This window comes from Doryrhamphus excisus, chromosome 17, assembly GCF_030265055.1.
Source record: "Doryrhamphus excisus isolate RoL2022-K1 chromosome 17, RoL_Dexc_1.0, whole genome shotgun sequence".
Classification (NCBI taxonomy): domain Eukaryota; kingdom Metazoa; phylum Chordata; class Actinopteri; order Syngnathiformes; family Syngnathidae; genus Doryrhamphus; species Doryrhamphus excisus.
In genome coordinates, this window is record NC_080482.1 from 7,767,250 (window position 1) to 7,782,723 (window position 15,474).

General features: G+C 40.8%; 2 protein-coding genes across 2 annotated transcripts in view; one reads left to right on the forward strand and one right to left on the reverse strand.

Moving 5' to 3' along the window:
• The window catches only part of LOC131105698 (polycomb protein SCMH1), a 40,529-nt gene that overhangs the window by 12,918 nt on the left and 12,137 nt on the right, over positions 1-15,474 (forward strand). The window contains exon 14 of the mRNA XM_058054098.1: positions 1,559-1,647. Coding sequence (XP_057910081.1) covers positions 1,559-1,611 — 53 coding nt within the window. The 3' untranslated portion in view covers positions 1,612-1,647. The remainder of the gene's footprint in view (positions 1-1,558; positions 1,648-15,474) is intronic.
• Positions 11,432-13,687, reverse strand: cited4b (Cbp/p300-interacting transactivator, with Glu/Asp-rich carboxy-terminal domain, 4b). Its single transcript, XM_058054109.1, has 2 exons — positions 13,435-13,687; positions 11,432-12,920 (listed from the first exon to the last, which is right to left on the reverse strand). Exon 2 carries the CDS (start codon positions 12,913-12,915, stop codon positions 12,169-12,171), a length of 747 nt encoding a protein of 248 aa, XP_057910092.1. The 5' UTR covers positions 12,916-12,920; positions 13,435-13,687; the 3' UTR covers positions 11,432-12,168.

Sequence of the window (15,474 nt, forward strand, 5' to 3'; positions counted from 1 at the left end):
AGTAACTGTTACATTTGTTCACTTCCTGCTTTCCTAATACAGTTTATTTTTTATTTTTATTTTTTATTTTTTTCCCATTTTTTATTTTTTACAACAACATCAACTGCTTGTATTGTTTCTTGAATTGGCTCATCGTTGTGCATTGTTTGAGGGTCTTACTCAATCCATTCCATAGTTTGATTCCATACTGAAATGCTATGGCTTTTTAACGTAGTCCTAGCATATAAGTGTTTCAAATGTAGTTCTTCCCTGAGATCATATTTCTCCTCTCTTGTAGAGAAGTATTGGATGACATTTTTAGCTAATTGGTTATTTTTAGCATTATTTTTTATGCATTATTTTAGCTGTTTGAAGATGAACTATATCAGCAAGTTTAAGTATTTGTGATTTTAGAAATAAGGAGTTAGTATGTTCTTTGTAGGCGGCATTATGAATTATCCTTACTGACCTTTTTTGCAGTACATTCAGCGAGTGACAATGTGCACAAGGATGTGATCAGCGGTACAAGAAGTGCTCTCGTGTATTAATTCCACCCCCATGCTTACAGACGGCTAGTCTGTCTTTGGTAGCATGTGCTCGCCGCTGTCACCAGATTAGCACGCAGGTTTAAAGCCGTGCACATAAAGACACTGTGTACAGGACACAGGCCGCCTTAATACTGTGTCCGTTCACAACCTGCGACTCGTCGTAAAGCACAGTCCCGGGGTCACATAAAGCTGCACGCTGTAAATACAATCATAAGAATTCCCTGCAACATAACACAATTCAGTGAGAAAAGTCCACAGGCGGAATACAGCCTCAGTCATTATTGATCGGCTTCTGAAATATGTTACAGTGTCAACACGTTTTATGATGAAAAACGTTAACAATTTAAGCACCAGCCAAGTTGGATTATTTTGCTACCCCTTCTTTTGTGTCGTACGTTAAAGCAACAATATGGAGTCATTACACAAAGCAATTACAAGGTTATTGGATTAATTAGCCCAAAACACTTGGAAGGCGATATATATGCATATATATTAGGGCTGTAAAAAATAACGCGTTAACTAATTTAGTTCATTAATTAGGTAAAAAAGTAGCATAATTAACGCATGCGCATCTGCAAGCCAGCGCTCTGTTATGACGTCAGACGGCGGCACAGTGTAGCTCCCCACAGAGTTACACAGAGTATATCGCCTCTTTATAACTTTATTCTCAGTTAAACACATTAACAGCATTGCAATTCATACACCATTTATTACCGTTTATTTATCAACTCATTATTTATCTCTTAACTCTAAAACAAACACGTCTCGAATCCGTTGTCATCACAACACTTCCTCATGCGATAGATCGCGAGATGCTTTTACGTACACCTCGAACATCACAACAACTAGCGAGCTGCATTTCATTTCTTTCGTTGTTACTCTTGTTTAAATCACAATTACATGTAAACTGGAAAGGAGAATACATCCTAAATACTTTAAACATTTGTACAAAAGACTAGTTTACTAATGTCCATTCTTTTTTGCTGCTTTAAGTGAACATGATTAAATGCTACTCCCATTTACGACACTAGATGGGCACCTGAATGCACCAGGGCAGACGCGCAGGTTTCAAGAGTTGTCGTAACATTTGATGTTCAGCTAACAGTGCAAGCTTCTAAACGTGAGTAACCTGATTATTTCTTATTCCTTCAATGATATACGCTGTTTGTACCCTGATATTGGACTGTGTTGTGATTCAGCCGCCGAGCTGGTTGCTAACTCCTGAGCTAAGTTAGCCATTGCCACTAATTAATGATGTTGTTAGCATGCTATATCAGTGTGTTTAATGTGTTTAATGTGTTTAATGTGTTTAATGTGTTTAATGTGTTTATGTTGCTAACTGCTAGCTGTGTTGCTATGTTGCTAGCTTTATAAGCATTGCAGTAGGGTAGATAAATATCATATCGGAGCATAAGTGGTACAGAAGATGTATGTATGTAATATAGGCCAAAATGATGATTTCTTAGCATGATTTGATAACTGTTTTGACTTCTATGATTGTCTTAGTTAGCTTGGCCTCTTGAGCTTTAGCTTCTTTGGATGTTTGTATTGACAAGCAGTGGCTCGCCGGTAATTAGATTTCATTTGGAACCTCTAGGGGGAGCCTGTGAGCACAATGAAACATGATTATTTCTCATTTCTTCAATGATAGACGCTGTTTGTACCGATATTGGACTGTGTTGTGATTCAGCCGCCGAGCTGGTTGCTAACTGCTGAGCTAAGTTAGCCATTGCCACTCATTCATGATGTTGTTAGCATGCTATATCAGTGTGTTTAATGTACTGCTTATAGCTGAGATGTTGTGTTACTGTGCATTTGTTTATGGTGCTAACTGCTAGCTTTGTTGCTATGTTGCTAGCTTTATAAGCATTGCAGTAGGGTAGATAAATATCATATCGGAGGATAAGTGGTACAGAAGATATATGTATGTAATATAGGCCAAAATGATGATTTCTTAGCATGACTTGATAACTGTTTTGACTTCTATGATTGTCTTTGTTAGTTTGGCCTCTTGAGCTTTAGCTTGTTTGGATGTTTGTATTGACAAGCAGTGGCTCGCCGGTAATTAGATTTCATTTGGAACCTCTAGGGGGAGCCTGTGAGCACAATGAAACAAAACCCACCAAAAACAATTGTTCCTTTGTGCTGCTTTCAAATGTCTCTTTACAATCATCTTGACAGCTTTTGACACATGACAACAGAGAGCTTAAGTGTTTTTTAAACTGAAACTTGAGTGCTTTTCCACTGAGGGAATTCATCCGGTGACAGAATACAATCGTGCGGGCACACACACACACACAAAAAAACATTTAAAGCTGAGATGCTGTCAAAACTTCCACGACTCAATGGCGAATACCACGGCTCCACAGGCGTGTAAATCACACGAGCCTTAAATATTTACCACCTTTAGACATTGTTGGGACACCTCGCTGTGCTCGGGGCCGCCGTGAGGTGTCAGCCGGTGTGAAGCGGAATCAATTATTTATGCTGCCTCCTTTTACTTCAAAGCGCTGGCAAATCATTCAAGCTCAGATTTAGGGTGGGGGTGGGGTTGTGGGGGGCGGCGGGGGATAGTCGGTCGTCACTAGGCAACCTGTGTCACCTGCCTCGACACGCCGGAATCAGCCACTTAGCCACAGAGGCTGCAAGCACGCCATACACGGCTGCCTTTTAAAGCCCACCCTCAGCAGGCCGCGCACGGAAAACAAAACAATTAGCTTAAATGAGTGTCTCCTGGAAAGAATGCGTCGATGTGCTTATTTCCACTCCGCAGCAGACGGCCTGTTGCATAAAAAAAATAATAAATACATGTCCTCAGGTAGCGGGTGGAAGGAACACTCCGCAACCCAATCCGGAAGTAACGCTACATCATGAACCCTGACCCCCCCTGGGATCTGCTTGTGCTAAACCGCTGAGCGCTTCAACATGACAAAAAAAATTGAAATGCTCTGACAAGTTCAAGCGTGTCTCCCGACCCTGGAAACTACCAAACAAACAGATAGAAACATGCCCCCTGTTGTCAATAAATAACTCAAGTTGAACGCTTTTTCCACTCGTTCCTCAGCCTGGGGTTCAGCACCAAAGAAGGTTCTGGAAAGCGACGGATTCGGGTGTTGTAATTCACAATTAAATATAAGTATGCAATGAAAAGTAATGGATTTGGGACAACACAACACTATCCAAATGTGTGCCCTTGGGGACTAAGTACACGGCGTCCATCTTATTCTTTCTCTTTGGGCTTTTCCCTTCAGGGGTCGCCACAGCAAATGAACCGCCTCCATCTGTCTCTTTTACATCAACCACGCTCATGTCCTCCTTTACTACATCCATAAACCTCCTCTTTAGTCTTCCTCTACGCCTCCTACCTGGCAGCTCCAAACGCAGCATCCTTCTGCCAATCTCTCCTCTGGACATGTCCGAACCATCTCAGTCTGGCCTCTCTGACTTTATCTCCAAGGCCTCTAACATGTAATGTTCCTATGATGTACTCGTTCCTGATCCTATCCATCCCGGTCACTCCCAATGAGAACCTCAGCATCCTCATCTCTGCTACGTCCAGATCTGCTTCCTGTCTTTTCCTCGGTGGCACTGTCTCTGTGGCTTGGGTATCTGGTTAGGCCATGTCCAACCAGTAGAAGACCTCAGGGACTTGGAGAGACCCAACTGTCTCCCAACGGGCCTGGGAATGCCAACCCTGTCTTCTGCATCTGTCTCTCTCACACCAACTACCCTCATGTCCTCCTTCACTACATCCATAAACCTCCTCTTTGGTCTTCTTCTACACCTCCTACCTGGCAGCTCCAAACGCAGCATCCTTCTACCAATATATTCACCATCTCTCCTCTGGACATGTCCCAACCATCTCAGTCTGGCCTCTCTGACTTTATCTCCAAGGCCTCTAACATGTAATGTCCCTGTGATGTACTCGTTCCTGATCCTATCCATCCTGGTCACTCCCAATGAGAACCTCAGCATCCTCATCTCTGCTACCTCCAGTTCTGCTTCCTGTCTTTTCCTCAGTGGCACTATCTCTGTGACTTGGGTATCTGGTTAGGGCACGTCCAACCAGTAGAAGACCTCAGGGAAGAACCAGGACACTTAGAGAGACCATGTCTCCCAACTGGCCTGGGAACGCCTCAGGATCCGCTAGGAGGAGCTGGACAAAGTGGCAGGGGAAAGGCAATTCTGGGCCTCCCTGCTTGGGTGTGTGGTAGAAGATGGACGGATGGACCCGGGTTTTGAGGGCCAGTATGGTTTGGCATTGTTGCTAGGCAACCACTTTGAACTTGAGCAGTTAGCCCATCATAACTCATTTATTTTAAGTAATCTGTACTTCTCGTCGGCCTGAGTTCACGTTGAGGGTGTCAGGAAGCTGTTCTGATCCTGTGTTCCCAAAGTGTATTCAGGATATAATCATTATTATATTATATTTTTCATAAATAAATCATGTGCAGTAGATAATGTCATGTATTTTTGTTTATACAGTATAAAATATGTATATAAGAATATAAACGGCCACGTACGTGCACGCACCCTAGGCTGAAGTGTTGTATTTTGCGTAACAGGCAGTGAAAATGCTGCCTCATCATTCATTTGCCTTATATGAGCAGGAAGGCTCCAACATAATGAGACATAAATCCTTTATCTTTCCCTTGACTCCACATTGATACTGAGGAGGCTCTTTTAGCTTGTTTGATCACGTTGTATGCTTGACTCCCATGTGCGTGTGTTTGTGTATGTGTACTTGAAGGCCTGGTCATGTGTGAAAGCTGCAAATGGACGCCTGGAATAAAGCCTGCCAGTAATAAAAGGACATAAACAAACTAGTACACGTGCAGTTAATGTCCGATGGAATCATAAATGTCCTTGCTGTGGAAAACCCCCCACAGAGAAACAACAACTTAAGATTAGTATTACTCTGTTTTTTGTTTTTTTTTCATTGGTGTTTTTCACTTTGCCTGTTTGTCATGATGCGGCTTTCGATGGCTGACTTAAAACGAGAAAACACCAAGCTGCCACAGGAAGACAGTTGAGGTGGGAGGACTGAAGAGAAAAAAAAGCAGAAGTAAAGAAACTGAATTGTGACTGACCTCCTTGAGGCAGGTGGCGGTTTTATGAGGGCACTGTTTGTCAGTTTTTTAAAGTAGCGGTAAGGAATAATAGCCTCTGTCAAGTGCAGCGAACGAGGCAGGAAGCTACCAAAAATCCTAATGACACCCGTCCATAAACCAGGAAGTAGATCAACTAACGATCAACAGATAATCTATTCACAAACGAAACAAACACGACCTCAATGTCACCATCAGCCATGTTTTTTGTTGCCATTTGCTACATTTGCAACTTCCCGGTGCTCTTAAACACAACACAATGCATAGAAACCTTGAGGATTTTTAAGAACATATATTACCTAGTATTTATAGAAGATGGATGAATATTTTCTAGGGATATCCGATAACTAAAATGACACATGATGTCATCATAAAAATCCAATATAGTTTGATATTGGATCATGAACCGAAAAAAATGCTGTGTACAACACATACTGTATGTGTTCATTGAACTACAGGAGATACATCATGTTACACATATCGGTATCAGCTGATATCGGGATCGGAAATTATATCGGCATATCGGTTTTTGGTCAAAAAAAGCCAATATCGGGAATCCCTAATATTTTCCAATGTGATTTGGTCTTGAGAAATGTGAATTTTTTTTACGATTTTGTTAAAAATGTGTATTTGTTGATTTGAGTTTGAGCCATGCGAAAAAATTTTGTATTTTAAAAACGCATTTTCCTATGTAATTTGGTAATTTTAAACCAGTGAAAAATGTCACCAAAATTTGAGTTTGGTATTTTGAAAACATATTTTGCTATGTCCGAGTGGTTAGCACGTAGGCCATCAGGAAGACCTGGGTTCGATTCTCCGCTTGGCATCTCTGTGTGGAGTTTGCATGTTCTCCCCGTGCATGCGTGGGTTTTCTCCGGGTACTCCGGTTTCCTCCCACATTCCAAAAACATGCTAGGTTAATTGGCGACTCCAAATTGTCCATAGGTATGAATGTGAGTGTGAATGGTTGTTTGTCTATGTGTGCCCTGTGATTGGCTGACGACCAGTCCAGGGTGTACCCCGCCTCTTGCCCGAAAACAGCTGGGATAGGTTCCTACATACCTAAATGGATGGATGAATGGATATTTTGCTATGTAATTTGGTCTTGAATAATTTGAAAAATGAATTTTAGGCTGCTCAGCAATGGTTTTTGAGTTGGCTATTTTTATAAACACATTTTCCTATTTGATTTGGTTTTAAACAATGCTAAAAATGTAGCTTAAGACCTATTTTCCCTTCAAGGTAGCATCTTTAGCTTCCCCTTGTGGTTATAGTAATTTAATTCACTACCACAATCGAATGGATGTACATGCTAAATGCTAACAGGGCTTGTTTGTGCGATGGCATCATGTCTGAATGAACATTATCTGATCATTTTAATTGTTTGTACAACTCTGAGCGCTGCTAGCGCTTACAAAACATGAGCAGTGTCCAGCCAGGTCCGCCACTGAAATAGGTAATTCAGTGTGGCCACAGCATTGACACTGATGTTATTCTCCAAACGGTTATTCATTCAAAGCCAAAATGGCTACATATTGTCCCTTTAATTGAGGCATAACATTGCAGCATACAATTATGAGATAAGCAGGCGACACGAGAAGACCATCTCACCATATTGGCGCCGGGCATGAGACCCGTTGCTAAGCGATGTGCCATGGCCTACTTTTAAGCCCTCCACTTGACAAGGCCAGGATAAAAAAAAAATGCAAGCCAGTTAATTGGCAATAGGGAATATTTCAATGTCAATCACTCCTAGCTTCAGTTTAGCAGCAACAAGAAGTGAATAAAGGTGAAGCATCTTTAAAATGAAGCAAAGAAGCAAGACTATTCCTAGCAGGCATAGTTTTCCCCTTGTTAGTTCTGGCACCACTAAAGACGCCTTTGTCGAAAAGCTAAATACGACCATGATATTTACCCTAATGTGACCTCAAATCAAACGCTGCAGCACTCGTGGGCTCACATCTCACCAACAAACTCAACCACACCGTTTTGGTCATTAATACAGCTGTGGAAACTCCAAAGTGAAATGAGGTTGCATAATTCTGAATTTGAACACGTTTTTCCATCATTAATTCATTTATTCATTGTTTACTGCTTATCCTCACGAGGGTTGCGGGGGGTGCTGGAGCCTATCCCAGCTGTCTTCTGGGGGAGAGGCGGGGTACACCCTGGACTGGTCACCAGCCAATCACAGGGCACATATAGACAAACAAACATTCACACTCACATTCATACCTATGGACAATTTGGAGTCGCCAATTAACCTAGCATGTTTTTGGAATGTGGGAGGAAACCCACGCATGCACGGGGAGAACATGCAAACTCCACACAGGGTGGAATTGAACTCAGGTCTCCTAGCTGTGAGGCTTGCGTGCTAACCACTCGACCACCGTACAGCTCATCATCGAAAATGAGACAAAACAAATCATGGGACTCCAATTATAACCATATTTTTTTAAAATGTAGCTTTCATTACAAATAAAAATCAATATTGTTAATAATAATAATAACTTTTATACCCATAATGCCTGGGTCGGAATTTTTTTTAAAGATTAGTTGTGGTGAAAGTAAAAAAAAAAGAGATATTATCTTTTTACAACTCTTTGCCTGTGTGAATGGGACCATTTTGGGACTTAAGGGTAAAATTTATGACAGAGTTTTAAGGGTAAAAACATTGTTGACTACATTTAACATAAATACAGTAAATAAATGATAGGAACAGTTCATATAGGAGTTAGCTTCCAGGGCCAAAAACTGCAAGTAACAGATCCGGCCATTAACATTTTTGTCACTTCGCCTCCAAAACCCTCCTGCTAACTTGGTGTGACATTCTCCTCTGATTTTGGATCAACATTTACAATGAATGAATGAATGACTGCTGTGATTATTAGATTAAACTCCTCTGTCTCTCTTCAATTGCCAATTGATTATTCGGAACTTCAGGTTTAAGTGCTAAATATGCCTCAAACACTTATTGGACACATTTACAGTATAAAATATATGGAGTATCAGAACTTGGCGTTCGAGTCTAAGTTGCACAGCAAATATGGTGCATTTATGGACTGCCGAACAAAGTGCAAAATGTCAACACTTGACAAAAAAAAACATTATCAGTGAAGCATAAAGACATAAACATGCCAACATTGCGGGATTTTTTCAACAGTGCTAAATTCAAACTGTACATTTGACCCGTATTATCACATATTTATAAATCACTACCAGCCTGAAGATGATAGATGAGATGTTTTACTGAATAGCAAGTATGCCATTCAGCTGTATTTCCATTCCATGACTTCCAAAGGGAAAATGACATTCAAAACACACTCATGTATTCAAAGTTCGCACTGTGCGAGCTGTGAAAAGGCACCAGGCCTCTTGTGAGTCACGGCTTACAAGCTTTAAGTCAGTTAAACCCCCATCAAGGTAAGCATTCTTTGGCCATTCACACCTCCCCCATTTGCACACACACACACACACACACACAGACACACACACAGCATTGAAACAAATGTGAGCAGTGCGGTAAGTGAAACTAATGTTAGTTAACTGCTACTTACATAAGCTGCTCATTCCTACGAGAATAGTTTTTCCTCAAGGTAAACACAGGGAATGGTATCCATTTAGCTAATCAACAAGAAAACATATCAACAAGAGTAAGAGAAAATGACGTCTGACTTCCAATGAGGCTTCTTTTTTAAATGCATCACCCCTCCGAAAGCCAAAAGAAACAAACTAAACCCTCCAAAATCAATGTGTAAATGTCTCCAATATATTGTAGTCTTACTAGCTTAAAGGAGGTTATGTTTGATCCTGGATTGAATAGAATTAAAGCTAATGCAGGTGTTCTGTCAGTTGGGACAATATCCATCATCTTCCATTGATCTGATTTATTTGCAATGACTGGATTATACCAAATTTGAAATTACGTTTTTTGGGCCAAGACATGATATTTCATTCAGCTCAAAATTCTCTTTGAACTGCAGAGATGTTCTTAGATTATGGCACAGTTTTTTTTTAAACCCTAAATGACATACCATCTAGGACAAAACTCTAGATCAATTCTATTAAAGCCCCTAATTACACAATTTAAAGGCATTATACCTTACTCAACCACGTGGTATTGTTTATTCAAGTTACACAGTTTTAAAGGGAGCACCACTCACCTGCTATGTCTGAATGACTTGAAACTTCTCACACATCCAGCTCATAGTTCTGTATGAATCATAGAATGGATCGTAGAATTTTGACAAACGGTGTCACTAAACCCCCAAATTACACAATTTAAAAGCCTGCACCTCTCACCCAATATGGCTGACTAACTTGAAACTTCCCACACATGTCCAGCTCAGATTTCTCTACATAAAATTCTTTAAACTGTAGAAACTTTACATTTTTTTTTTGACTCACACATGTCCAGCTCAAAGTCTGCAAAGACAAAATTCTGGATGAGAGAATTTGGCTAGATCGTGGCACTGTTATTAAACTGTAAAATTCCAATATTTTAAGGACATTATAGAATGTTCAATAGACTACAACACAGAGTCACTCTACAAAGAAATCCTTTGTACTGTGATTTTACCACATGGGACGTTGTTTATTATGTCACAATTCATTAAAAAGGCCACACCACTCACCTGATAAGTGAATGACTTGCTACTTCTCACACACAACCAGCTCAATATAGTCTATGACAAAATTCTGGATCGTAGAATTTGACTAGATAGAGTGTGTCGTTGTTATTAAACCCTCAAATTACACAATTTAGGTGCTATCCACACTGAAACATTTTCAGCTCAAAGTATAAGTAAAAGTAAAGTATTTTATCTTTTTAGCCTCTTATCCACACAAATGGCATTTCTTGAAAATTCTGGACAGTAGAATATTTTTTTGGGGGGGAACCGCAAAATTACTCAATTTAAAAAGGCTACAAACTTCAACTCACGACTTCAAACCTCTCACACACATCCAGTCCTCTACAAAAATACCACTTTTAGGGATTTTACCAATAGTAGAATTGGGTTTTTAAATCCCAAAAGCACACAATTTAAAAAGCGATACCTCACGAAGCAGTAAGTCTTGAAACTTCTCTCACATATCCAGATCAAAGTCCTCTATGACAAAATTAAGTATCATAGAATTTACCCCCATGGTGGCTTGTTATTAAACCCAAAAAAAACACAATTTCAAAGGCTGCAACTCTAACCTGATAAGTCTCACTGACTTGCAACTTCTCACACATGTCCGAATCTAGGTCCTCTGGGACAAAATTCTGGATTATACAATTTTGCCCAATGATTGCACTGTTATTAAACCTCAAAAATAGATAATTTAAAAGGCCGCCTCAAACAACATCCGACAAGCTGGATCTCCTCGTTCCATATGCACATACATAACTCCCAAAGGTCTCGAAAAATGTAGACGTGTCCCAGTTTGACTTGAAAATGGGGTCAACTAACATTGTGTATACCGTATGTTTATTATTACATTTTCTGATCAAGTATGGAATTGTCAACCTTTTGAAGAAAAACGAGAACATTTCAGTATACATGGAAAAAAAACTGTAAACAGGAAGCCGCACACAAACAAACGCCAATGAAAACATCCCGTTCCTGGCAGGAGGTAATAACGCCTCACCTCCGTTATATCATATACGATCTATAATTGCACGATTTAAGAGCCCACCTCACCCCACAGGTTAACATCATCACTTAGCAAGCTCACAACAGCCTGGGGGGGGGAGGAGGGTGACATGTGTGTGTGGGGGGGGGGTTGCAATAAATGGAAAAAAGCAGGCCATTCTTCTATCCAGGCCATCTTTATTGATCCTCAAAACCTTTTCACAAAGACCATCCCTCTTCCCCTTCCACCTTCAAATTCTCATCCACAAAAAAGGGACATTATGAACAACCAATAATAAATAAGAATCTGCGTGATTAAGGCGGTTCTACGTCTCCATGAAGAACACAACAGTGTCGGAGTTATACAGCTTCATACAGTACAAGCAGTCCATTTTGAGAACAGCACATCTAAAAAATAATCTTTCTTTCCAAAAAAAAAAAAAAACTTGTCAAGTCGCCTTATAATTAATTAAGGCTCCTTTTTGGACCTGTGAGCTTATTTTTAAGCTGGAAAAAAAAGGAAAGACAAAACCAAGCGAGGAACTTAAATTTAACTTAAAAATGAGAAGTCAAATGATTAAAAAGCACTTGGCCCCAGTAGGTGGTAGTTCTCTGTGTCAGATTATAAATAAATACACCTTCTTGTGGAGGCCATCCAGGCTGAGAGGAAACACAGTGTCATTGTTCTGAGTGGCTTTGTGACTTTTTTTGTTTTTACATTCATGTCCAGGAAGTGGGAGGTCCAACGCCCCCCGCCCCCCACACCTCCACCCAACTCAGACCACAAGCCAGAGTTCTCCTTCTGCGCACCTGGCACCATGACCTGGCTTTGGTGGTCCTAAAAGAGATGAGCACACCTCCGTGTATGGTCCATCTTAATGAAGACATTTAAAGATAGGGTAAGGGGGTGTCCACTCAGCAGCTAACAGTGCTGGGCTGCTGTTTGCTCACAAAGTCTGAGATGAAATCGAACTCGTTCTGGCCCAGGAACAGTTCCGGCAGCTCCTGCACCCGATCCAGGCCCAGCTCCATAACCAGAGAGGTCAGCACCTCCTCGTCGATCATGTCTGCGTCCATTCCGTTCAGGGCCAGCGCCGGGCCCGCCATGTGCTGCATGTTAGCCAGCTGGGCCGGGTTCATGCGATACTGATTCGCCGGGCCCATGTGGTTCCCGCCCATGGGTCCCAGCGGGTGTCCGTGATACTGGGTGTTGAGTTTTTGTAGCTGCATGCTAGCCATGAGCTGCTGAGATGTTAAGCCTCCATTCATGAACTGGTTCTGTTGGGCTTGGTGTTGTTGGTGCGGCTGGTGCTGCTGTTGCTGGGCCTGGTGCATGTGATGCTGCTGCTGCTGCTGTTGTTGTTGCCCGTTATACATCATGTTCCCGGACGTCATCTGGTGGTGATGGTGGCCCATTTGACCGCCGTTCATTTGTCCGTTCATGGGCCCGGCTACCATGCCTTGCCGCTGTCGCATGGCCGTCTCCATGCTGGCTTGGGCGCCACCGTAATGCATCATCTGGCCGCCGGGAAGCGGTCGCATGGCCTGCTGGTTGCCGTGCGGCTGGTGGCCCGCCTGCAGGCCGTTCATGCCCATCCGGTAACCGTGGAGACCAGCGCCAGCCGAACCGTGATTCATGGGCATCATGAGGTGCTCAGCCATTCCTCCTGTGTAGTTTGAAGATTATTATTAATATTATTATCATTATTATTTCACAACTAGTAATAATAACAACATTGAAACCTAACCTAGCTTTGTTTGGGCGTCAATATGACGCTTATGTGCAACCCTGGCTTAAAAGAATGCATGCACGTTTTCAAGCAAATTGCATTTTTTTTTAAATGCCTGAACGCTAAACGCACATTTTTACGCACGCAAGGTTGCAACAAAGAACACTGTGACATCACGGCGCTACCCAACACCGCTGCACACGCTGCATTTCAATTCTTTACACCCCCTCCCCCCCCCTTTTTTTTGTTTAAATGGAATATTGCCATCACGTAAATGTGCCCGACACTGCACAATAATCACATCGCCGTGGCTTTCAAACAAGGAAACAATGGAGCGCCGTGCACCACCACACACGCGCATATACGCTAAACATGCACACGCAGACACACACACACACACACACGGTGGAAGAAGACCTAACCTTGACTACAATCCAAAATGTGCACGTACCGTGTTCGGTTCACAAGTAAAGTTGCTCCTCTCCTCAAGGGTCGCTCCGGTTGTTTCGGTGCTCCGCTGCGGTGCGGAGGACAAGGGGGTAAGGGGGGGTGGGGGGTAGGGGGAGCTCAGCAGTGCGTGTAGTCCACAGGGCCGCGCGTCATTGCCGGAGAGGTGCGCAACAAAGACTGCAGCATCAGATCTTGAAACGACTGCCTATTTTCTGGGTCAACTCAGGGATTATGCACATCTAAAAAAGCTCCCGAGGAAGGCGGTCTTCTTGGTGGTAGGAGGGGGGAGGAGCTTAGGTCCTGCCTCCTCTTTGTTCCTATTGGCCCATTAATGTAATTGTGCAGGGGCGTAGCGGAGAAAAGGGCAGTCTTAAGAGTCCGCTGCAAAGTACATTTAAATACTCTCCTCCCTGCTGTTTCGCTTCAAAAACATTGAATCGGACAAGATTAGAAATATATAGATTATCAATGACAATATTTATCTTATATGATTTTAGATGGATAGTTTATAGATAGTTAAGTTTATTTATGTTTAAAACTGTTTGTGTTTATGTTTGATATGATGTGAAAATTCATCTGTAGATAGCATACCAAGCCACTAGTTGGCAGTGCAGCTAACATTACCATGAGTTCTTTTTTTTTTAAATTATTTGTATGTATTATTTTTCAAAAAACAAAACTTTATTAACAAAGAAAGTGGCAATCAATGCAGCATAATCAAGTATTGGACATATAAACAAAAAATAAACAAATTACATTGAGTAACAAATTGTGAATTGTTGGTCTATATAAAATGACAATAAAGGGCATTCTGATTCTGAATTTTTTTTTTACAATTACCACAAGTTCTAGTCATAATGGACAACAAAGTGTTGTTTTTGTAGCTAGACAGACAGCTATATTCTTAACTTGGCCATATTTGTATGCACGTTTGTTTATATGCTATTTATCAATAGTAGTTTGTATGCCAGGCCACTAGTTGGCAGTATAGCTAACTCAAGTGACTTAGCATAGTCATGACATAAGTAGCTAGCTACAGAGATAGAACTAAACAGATAACATAAATACATAAATATCTTGATGAATAGATACTTTGATATAGTTTGTATGTATGACAACATTTTAAAACGATTGTTTAGAATAGATAAACCGCGTCAAGTGGATTTGTCCGCTGCTGTGATAAGTCAACGTTGTCGCGATTTTGGATGTGTCAAGGCTGTAAATGTACATTCGGCTCAGCGCTATCTATGTCTGTGGCTAAATAGGGCAGCTAACAAAAGTTTTTGTTGTTGCTCACTTGACTACTATTTAGAAACTTTAGCTGTGTTTATATGACCATTTTTTAATGACAAAATATTATTATTCCGGTCTAAGTTAGCTTGATGTCTATAACGTTATTGTTTAGATAGATAGCTAAATTGTGAGATAACATAGCTAGCTTAAAGTTAACTGTCATTACCATGCCAGGCCACTAGTTAGCAATGTAGCTGACATAACCAATAATTATTGTCTGAATGTTGTTTTATAGTTATATACTTAAACCACATTCACATATTTCATACATAAACAACAACAATAAGATTAGCCAGATATTAAGAGTCAACATTCTTTATTGTCATATCTCAAAATATAGAACATACAGAGAATTGAGATACTGTTTCTATCACTGAATTTGGAGCTAATAAAGAATAAAAGAAATATAAGATTATAAAAGAAAGAATAATAATAATAGAATCAAAATTAAATAAAACATGTAAATGGATATTTCGACGTTTGAGACAATGAGCAGTGCAAATACTAAAAGTAGTTAGCATGCCAGGCCACTAGTTGGCAGTGTCGCTAACATTACCAACAATATTTGTTCTCACGACAATAGTGTTTTTTTATAACTAGATGTGTACCATTGGATAAAGATACTGTAAATAGATAGCTATTTTTATATTCTACATGTTTAACATGACAACATTTTGAAGGCAAACAACCAGAAGACTATGATCTTAGAGGTAATTTCAGTCTTAATAGAAGCTAGTGTTATTTTTAG